Raw genomic sequence first — 9891 nt, 5'->3', positions numbered from 1 at the left:
ACGCCCTCCGGGCCTCCCTCCGGTCGGACAGCGCCTCCACAGCGACGAGCCGGGCGCGGAGGTCACGTACCTCCCGCTCCAGCTCGATCTCTCGCTCGGAGAGCACCGTCCGTTTTGCCTGCTCTGCAGCCGCATAGCGGATCTGCAGGGCGGCTTCCCGGAGGGCCCGGACGTTCGTTCCCTTCCGGTTGGCGCTACAGCGCGCCACCTTTTCTATGACCTGGATGCGGTCGTTAATGACCGCACCCAGGTCCGGGGCTGCCACCGCTTCACCCGGTGGCAGCCTCACGCAAGATTTTGAGACCGGGGGCGGCGGCACCGCCCGGTCCTCAATGTCCTCCTCGCGGAGGCCCTGCTCTTTATGCGTAAGCTTGAGCAGCTTACGCTTGGCCTTTGCGAGTCCGCCCCTGTCAACAGCGACAGGGGGCCGCCCCCTCTTCCGGCCGCCCGTGGCGCCAGAGCCGGCCCCCCCCAAGCGCACCGACGAGGCGGACATCGTAGACCCGTCAGAGTCTACGTCCTCGTCGTCGCTGATGGCGACGACCCGGTCGATGCTCCTGGAGCTGAAGCACCTGACCAGGCCGTCAGGGAGTCGCACATGTTGCGATCCTCGGTCATCCCACGTAGTGATATATGTCATAAGCTCCAGAGGCGCGAAGTTTGAATCGAACGACACATGTAATAGGAAAGGAGGGCAAAGGTGAAGTTGACACTAATTGAAGAAGCGTGAAACCCTGTTAGAGATCCTTTTAATAAACGCATTTCAAGATTATAAAATAATTAATATTCATTTATTAACGAATGTTTAAACATTTACCAGTTGCCTTGGCCTCCTATCCTACCACTCAGAATCATTGCAAATATGTAAATCGCTCGTTATCGATAACCGGGAAGAAACGCATCAACGAATCAGGATAAATCTTAGAAATTAATAATTATGGATTGGTCAGTAGTAAGTAAGGACATTTTGTAATTAAACAAAAAGGTGTATAAAGAGAAATGAAAAGACATTCATTCCATCGACAACATTGTAACAGAAAGGACTAATATAATTACCTTTTATAAATTAAATTCGTTTTCCTTTTAATTAGTTTAAATCGTTTATCGTAATAGTTTAAATATAGTTCCAAAGTTTAATTTAAATCTCTATTGCAATTTATTATTATCGTTATAATTTCCTTTTAATTACAATTATCCATAAAGCTAACGCGTTTTACTTTTAACTTACATTGAGACTCAGGAATTCCCTGAGGGCCCACGCAACAATACATATAAAGGATGAAAATATCGATGCTATGAGTGAAACGCCATGAATACAAAAAGTAACTTTTATTTATCGGATAATTCTCGTTGAATAAATTTATTTAATCGACGCTCGTCGATAAAATTACTTTTTTGTTCAAGCTTTGAGTAACGATAAAAATTTTTTTATCTTTTTGTCTGTATTCACGATTTTTATTGAGATAAAAATGTTGCCCATCTCTGCCCCAAAGGAATCTCCCCCTTTATGTCGGCTGTGTTATAACCACCGCTAGCGCGGGAACCGGCTGTCAAACTCGCGTTCTGAGGGGGGTGGTTTCGTTAATATCACGTTAACAAAGCCTCGGATAACATTTTCGCTAAGTAAAAAATTGTTTCAAATCATCCCAAGAACTCCTCATTTCCGGCAAGAGAGACATTTTTGAGACACCCTGTATACGTGACACCAAGTTCACATAATTTTATTGTGATCTTTATGCGGAATAATGGAATAGACAGTACATAGAATTACCATCGTCGATGTAATTCTAAAAAAAATTAGCAAATGCATACGATTTGTGTATAATGGAAAAAGAATAAACTTTAGTTTCATATAAATTTATTCAATTCATTAATTTCGTACACTTTAATCAACTAATCACTTAAATTGCGTGATTAACAGGTAATAAATTTATCAATGTACAATTAGGAGGCAAAAAACAAATAAGTAGCTTTGACATAAAACTAAAAATATTTTTCCTTAAATTCATTCTTGGTGTTATCATTTTTGACATATTTTATCTATGATTTTTACACACTTTTCAATAGCATTATAGGCCACACACTGTTTTCTCAACAAAAAATTTAAGTGCATTGTTAAAAATTGCATTTGAAATAATTTCCTAACAATTTTCAAGATATATTAAAAATTATATATTAAGTTTTAAATACAAAGGGCAAAGGGAATTGTGTTTCTAAATTATCTTGTCAAGATTATAGTTTACCGCGATGTAATGTATAAACGTTTGATCAGCGATCTTAAAACACTATTTTATGTTAGCTCGTAGTGTGTACTATTTAATGAAAAACAATTGAATGACAAAAATTATTAAGGGTATGGCAAGATAAGAGGGTCAAAAGTGCAGCTAAAACAAATTGGACTCGTAATAGACCATTCGAAAGCTTATCCAATAGAAACAGTTTGTACTAAGTTTCAACCCTGTATCCTGCTCAAAGGAATAGTAATAGGGAAAAACGTACATTTCATCAAGAAATGGGTATTTTTTGGCATTATTTCACGTTTTTTCATTTTTTACAAGTAGAATTTTCAACTAAAAATCCTACAAAATTTCCCGATATACACCATGATAACTACAATATACTTGATTATTTTTCAGATTTTTGTATCCAATACAATAGGAGAAATAAACCAAAAACAGAAAATTACATTTCTCCCCTGTTACTACCCTTCTGGTTCAAAAACAGGGTAGAAATTTGGTAGAAATTATTTCCTCTGGATAAGCTATTGAATGGTCCATTGCAACTCCAACTTGGTTTAGAGGCAACTTTGACCATTTTATCCAACTATACCCTTCATTAAATGTTCACGAATTTATTGTGGAGATTGAAATAATTTAAAGATTTCAATTTCTAATAAACGATTCAGGCGATATTTATAATTGGTTAGGACTAAGTAAGAGTAATATACACAATAAATGAATCAATTTTAAAAGTCAGTAAATCGTTGGATGGATATTCTTTGTACAAGGATTTTCGTACAATTTCACCTTTTTAAACTATTCAAGAGTTTTAGTGTGATTTGAGCTCGAGATTTTAACGATCTGCAGCTTTGTCTCAGACTAGCTTGGCCGTACTTAATTATCATTGCACGTATATCATCTTCATCTTTATTCAGTCCCGTATTTAGTTGATACTTTTCAAGTTCAGTTAGCATCAGATCTAAATTGTGAATCCTTTCTATAAGTAACATCGCAATATCTTTCCAGCTCTGCAACAATATTGAAAAATTAAACTAACATTATTTGAAATTAATATGACAAGTCAGTTTGAAGTTATACTTTGAATTGTCTTACATGGCAATTATCATTTAACGGATCAGATTCTATTTCTTTAGAATACTTCTTTTTATTTTTCTTATGTGATGTCTGTGGTTGTAATTGCGTTGCGCAGATAGTACATATGGCACTAATAATTGCAAGAGACTCGCTACACGTAGATGCTCTTAATAGGAAATGCTTAAACGACACTGGAATTCCTTTTTCAGGCATGTCTATTGTCTGAAGACACGGAGATGCTCGTAGCATTTGAACACATTCAAAGTCAGGATAACGCGACTGAGATAACGATTCCGCGAGTCGAGCAATTGTCTTCAACTGCTCCGAATAATGGGCTTCGCGTAACCTTTCTACTGCGTCCATAGGAACCAGTATTTTACACGGTCTATTTCTTTTTCCTTCCGATTCAAACTTTTGAAGTGCCAATGGAATCTGTTCATTATCTAGCTGCTTCAATTCAATAGATAATCTACATAAAAGCGAAGAAGAATCTGACATAGCACATGTTGCCAAAATTTTCAGCATTAAATTCCTCGCTGCAAGTAATCTTAACATGCACACGCGTGTTTCTTCTTGCATCCTAGGATCTATTTCATCTTCTGTTAAAGGTTCCCATCCACAGACCACCTGTTTAAATGAAACGTATTAGTTTTTCAGAATCTTACATTTTCATCGCAAAATAACGTAGTTGACATTACCAACAAGTCACGATTATCCCGCAGAGAATTCAAACGAACTGAATCTTCGTCGGGTTGAATATGCATGTTATTTATAGTTGAGAAGAGCGATGTGGGGCTATCACACCAACTTAATTCTAGGAGCATTTTATCTACTGTAGTCATAACAAAGTGGAAGGAGTTTTCCAAACGTTCTCTTAACTCCACAAATTCTTGAATCTTTACAAAACTGCCATATTTATAGGCAAACGTTAAATGATCTGCACTCTGGTTATGTATTAGAAATTAAGTTAAAAAAAGTTTCTTGGCCTTTGAAGCAATTGCATATTACATAAATACATACATCTTTGCAGTTCGCAATGAAAAATCTATTGGAGTGATCTAAAGTTGTTGACGCCAAGGAAAGGTGGCCAAGCGGAGCTAGCAGTGGCGCATGTAAATGACCCAAAGAATCTAATTGAATATGTTTAACATCTAAAGACGTAAAAATGTTATCTGCTGCACCCACTAATCCTGCTTCCAAATATATTCGCACAAGTATAATTTTTATATAAAAGTTTGCTGGACTTGATAACAAACCGCGTTCTAATATCGACATTGCCCTATAAAATTATTTTGTTTATTTTTATTATGTAAAAAATAACTTTTCCAAAAATATTTTCTATAAAGATGACATCACCTGTAGAGATAAGATGCTTCATCGGTGTCGCACCACAATTCATGCAGTAAATCTGACGCTAAAAGGATATAAGAATCCGCAGGACAAAAATCTGTTGGTAATCTTTCTTGAATTGGACATAATTCATTACCCTTTTCATATAATTCACATAATCGTTCTACCAGTTGCTTTTGTTCATTGGTGCCTACATTTGGGGAATGATGCATACCACAGATACGACGCACTTGTTGTAAATGAATGTGCTTCTGCATTTGCTGTAAAGTAATTGGGAATTCTTCTGGTTTAACACCCACGTCTTTCTCTATCTAAAAACAAAGTAAAATTTTTAAGTTGAATATTATAATTAGGACCAAGAACCTTTCCTTTGAGTAACGCACTATCATATCTCATGACTCACCTTCTGTAGCAGTTCTAATTTATCTGCAGGTGTTAGTAAATTTAAGTACAATCGTAGATCTCCAACAACACAGTCTTTTTCTCCAAATTGTGAAAAATATTGATACATTAAATCCACAGGATCCGTAGTATTTTCAATAACTCCATCGTTTTTAGTACGTTTGAATAACTCAAATTTAGCCAAATATGGAGCCCTGACTTTTTTCTCTGATGTAGTTATAATCTTATCAAAAAAGGCTAAACACTCTTCTGGTTTTTGAAATTTAAGAGCAGCAAAAAGATAATCTTGATAGTATGCCCAATTGTCCATACTACTCATAATATACAAAGAATATGTAATACTAGATGATATTATATTTTGAAAATGTATTCACTATATTGTACTTACTTTTCACTGATAAGTTCTTTACACGCATTTGCTGCTTCAGGAAAACGATCCAACTTTAACAGAAGTGCTGCTTTGCGTTGTGGAACAGGTGACAGGTGAGAAGCTAAGGGCCCAGATAAAACATTTAACATTTCTTCACTTTTACCCTGAAGCTCCAATATCATTAAATAAAGTTGAACTTCCTGCTCTGCTTCCATTTTTCCTTCGTCAATTAATTTTAACACCTTGTTTTTATAAATTAATCATTAAAATTTTTAATAAAATAACTTATTTGTTATAAGAATGTATTAATTTAATCAAAATTTACAAACCATTCTCTCTGCTAAAGGCAAAATAACTCCTTTTGCTAACTTTTCATCTGCACATATAGCTTGCATAACTAAACTCATCACAGCCCAAAAATAATAAGGATTTTTTGGTTTTAGTTTGTATAAAGCAAGTGCTGTTTGTTGTTGTTTCTTATAATCTCCAACACGTACATAAGACATGAAAAGATGCGTTAATAATTCCTCATTTTTCGGATCTGCTTTAGCAGCAGCTTCATACACTTCACTAATCTTATTTGCTATAAACAAGTCCATATAGTATAGTATACTTATAAACAACTTCACATTCTGCGAAGTAATTAAACTTACGTTGATGTATCTCTCTGTAACAAATACTCATAACCTGTAGAGTACAATCCTCGCAGGGTACTTCTGAACGTACTTTATCCATAATAACTTGACACTCATCTTCTTTGCCAAGTCGTAATAAAGCCAAAGCTTTGAGCATTCTGGCACATTGATTGCTTGGATGTTTCTTAAGCACCTTATCTGCCTCTTGAAGAGCTTTCTTATTGTTTCCATTATCCAACCAATCTAAAATGGTAATACTGTAACGTTACATAACCTCATTACCGGTTAAATACCGAAGGTAAATAATTATGAAACTAAGAAATCAAACTTCTGGTCAACATTGAAACTATGAACAATATACTTGCCGTATATCGGACGTAATCGACGTTCGTTAACAATACTTTCCACATGGGCTTTAGACGCCATGATACTTTTTATGGTAATTTTAAATCAACAAACCGAAAGATCAAACATTCCTTCGTTGAATGCATTATAACATCATAGGGCAGATTTACACAGTTTTTTATACACGTTCGACTTTGTAATCATGAAAAACTTAAAATTTTTACTACAAATATGTTATATCTATAAAAATATTTCGTTAAAGAAACAAGTTATTTAAAACCATATACATGTGAAATATTTTCATATATTATTTTGAAAAAATTTTGATAAACAATCTTATAGTTTTAATAATTTAGAATGAATTGTTTCTGAAAGTACTTTGTTTACCTTTTAATCATTGCTATTTCCCGCATATACATTCTAGCAATAAATAACTCAATATATCATAATAGTTGACTGAAACAATACGTTTAATTATTAAAAATTGTAAATTCGTTCAAAATTGCGGTGTATTGTTTTACTTTTGTTTGTATTTACTTATTAATGATATTCCTAAAATTTATGACAACTTTAATTATTTTACTGACCTACTGTCGAGTTTAATAAAATATTCGAAATCCGTATTAAAAATAGTATTAATAGATCAAATAAATCACATTTCAATTGAATTTATCCTTATTCCTCTTAAATATACATTTGTTTGAAGAAGAAACTTATAACATTAAAAAATTTATAATACTACAAATTGTTTTCATGAAAAGTTTCCATTTTACTTAGTGATGGGCACTATCGACTAAGTCGATAATAACCAACGACTACTTTCAGTCGACTACTTTCGTCACTTGTAGTGACTAACTTCAGACGAATAATATTAATCGCTTGAAGCGACTAACTTCAGACGAATAATATTAGTCGCTTGAAGCGATTACTTTCAGGCGACTAATATTAGTCGCTTGAAGCGACTACTTTAGTCGATTAAATTTAGTCGCTTCAAGCGACTCGCTGGAACTATCGAGCTATTGATCGCTATTGACTGGATCTTGATTATTTTTTTCGCGATGCAAACGAATTGTAATTTTTCCATATATTTTTTTATGCATTACCTTGTAAACTAATCGTTTAAATTTCTCCGAAAAAGTCAGATCGTTAATTTTAAAAAGTTTATTTAATTGTTTAGAGTGCACGAATACTTTCGTGCCCCTTTTATATTAATAAGAAATTTTAAGTATTACTAAGAAAGAAGACGAACCAACTAGAACGGATTATCTCAGAATTCGACTCTGTCACTTGATAATGTAAACATCTAAAACTCTAAACATTACAGGAAGCAGGGGTGGGCTAGTATTACTAACGAAAATAAAAGATTCGTTCTTTAATTCTTTTACGAAGATTTATATATATTATATTTTACTGTTTATTATACATAATATTAATACGTTTATTATTAATATTGATACATTAATATTATGTAATATTAATTGATATTAGTAATATTATTGTAAGAAAAAACGATAAAAATGCAAATAAATAAGTCGTAACTATTAATGTTGAATCGATAATTTTACAAAAAGGTTTCGATGCTCGCCAGCTGAGAAGAACGATTCTTCTGTCCGGAAAAGCCCCTTTCTTTTCGTCAACGTTTGCTTTTCAAGTGCTTGAAGTAATTTATGACGGTCGTGGCTCGTTTTCGCTATATGTATATACTATTCTAATCTCAATATGTGATCGCTCGTTCATATTTGCTGTAATTATGTAACATTTTTTCAAAAGTTCATTAATATTGTATTATTATTAAGGCATAAATAATAATTCATACATTTTATTTATGTTCATAATATATTAATTACAAGCTATAGGAAAAATAGTATTTTATAACTATATCAATATTTCATATTAATATTGGTAATATTATTTTAACAATATGTTGATACGTATATTATTTCATTCAGAAGTTCATTAACACTTTGTATTTATATTGCATTACAATCAAAGTAGTAAAGGACTCGATTAATGGAATTCCAGATATTGTCAGTATACTAAAAACTTGCCGCTCTTTAGTCACTCATTTTAAAACCGGTGTCACTGCAGCAGATAAACTGAGAAGTATACAGACCCAAATGGGATTCCAAAATCTAAAATTAAAACAAGATATACACACAAGATGGAACTCATCCCTTGTTATGTTGGAAAGATTATATGCCTTGAATGTTCCCTTATCGGCAACTGTGGTATCACTATCCAGATATCCTACAATCCTTCCATCAGAACAATGGGACATTATAGAAGATATAATACCGTTATTGAAACCAATAGAATATGTAACTGTAGACTTGTGTGCTGAAAAATATTCTACCTTCAAAAATCATGCCATTAATAAGAGGAATTGAAAACGCCATCCAAAATATTACATCTATGACAATGCCCGGACTTGCACTAAACAATAACCTATTAAACAATCTTGATATTAGATTTGAATATATAGAAACAAATAAAATTACATCAACAGCTACAATAATAGACCCTAGATTTAAAACAGCAATTTTTCAAAGCGAAGGAAATGCACAAAGAGCAATAGAAACTTTGACATCAGAAGTTCAGAATTTACTAACCAACGTGCAAATTCATGAGAATAGACGTACAAACCCAGAAGAAGGAGAACCACTTAATCAGGATGCAGGATTTTGGAATTTTTATGTTGATAAAGTTTCCCATCTAACTAGACAGTGCTCTACACCTTTAGAAACCGCAACAAACATAACAAGGCAATATTTAGATCTGCCTTACGAAAGTATTAAAAGTGATCCCACTGCATTTTGGAATACACATGGCCACACAATGCCTGAACTAAACAAAATTAATGAAAAATATTTATGTATACCTGCAACATCTGTTCCATCAGAACGGATATTTTCCAAAGCTGGACAGATTATGTCAGAAAGAAGAAATAGACTATCGTCAAAAAATTTAGATCAACTCATTTTTTGAAATTGTAATATGGAATAACATAGGTCAAAATAGCAGGTAATTGTATAATATTTTTTTAGATGATATTCTTTTATTTTTCAATTCCTAATATAGCAATATTTATATCTGTCCTAGGAGAAAGAAGAAATGACAACATTAACAACTATCGAATAAAATTTGGTATGTATAAAAAATTAAACAATCCCATAATTTTAAATACCTGCTATTGTGACAACACTTATTTGATTTTAAAGAATTTTTCCAAGAACTGTGCAAATTATTGCTTATAACCTAATTGATTTTCACAAAAAATGTAGAGCAGTTAATTTTTCAAGTGCCAATATCAAATAGCTTACGAAAAATCGAATATTAGTAATTGTTTAAAAAAACTTATATACCACTTATATTTTTTCTTAATAAATTTCCAAAAGGTAAATACACCAATGGTGCCATGAAAATTTGACGATATAATCTATACATAACCACTAAAGCATAATTTCAGTCGACTAAA

The 9891-nt window shown here is 33.3% G+C and overlaps 1 protein-coding gene across 1 annotated transcript; it reads right to left on the bottom strand.

Moving 5' to 3' along the window:
• Window positions 1-2910: 2910 nt before the first annotated feature.
• Window positions 2911-6497, bottom strand: LOC107193005 (N-alpha-acetyltransferase 25, NatB auxiliary subunit). The gene is made up of 10 exons (XM_015582374.1): window positions 6473-6497; window positions 6090-6314; window positions 5766-6019; window positions 5455-5678; window positions 5068-5377; window positions 4671-4975; window positions 4335-4593; window positions 4013-4258; window positions 3333-3941; window positions 2911-3247 (listed from the first exon to the last, which is right to left on the bottom strand). The coding sequence occupies exons 1-10, from the start codon at window positions 6495-6497 to the stop codon at window positions 3023-3025; spliced, it is 2682 nt and encodes an 893-aa protein (XP_015437860.1). The 3' UTR covers window positions 2911-3022.
• Window positions 6498-9891: the final 3394 nt, after the last annotated feature.

Source organism: Dufourea novaeangliae, unplaced genomic scaffold (assembly GCF_001272555.1).
Source record: "Dufourea novaeangliae isolate 0120121106 unplaced genomic scaffold, ASM127255v1 scaffold495, whole genome shotgun sequence".
Taxonomy (NCBI): domain Eukaryota; kingdom Metazoa; phylum Arthropoda; class Insecta; order Hymenoptera; family Halictidae; genus Dufourea; species Dufourea novaeangliae.
The sequence above is the reverse complement of the archived record's forward strand: the minus strand, read 5'-3'. Positions and strand labels throughout refer to the sequence as shown.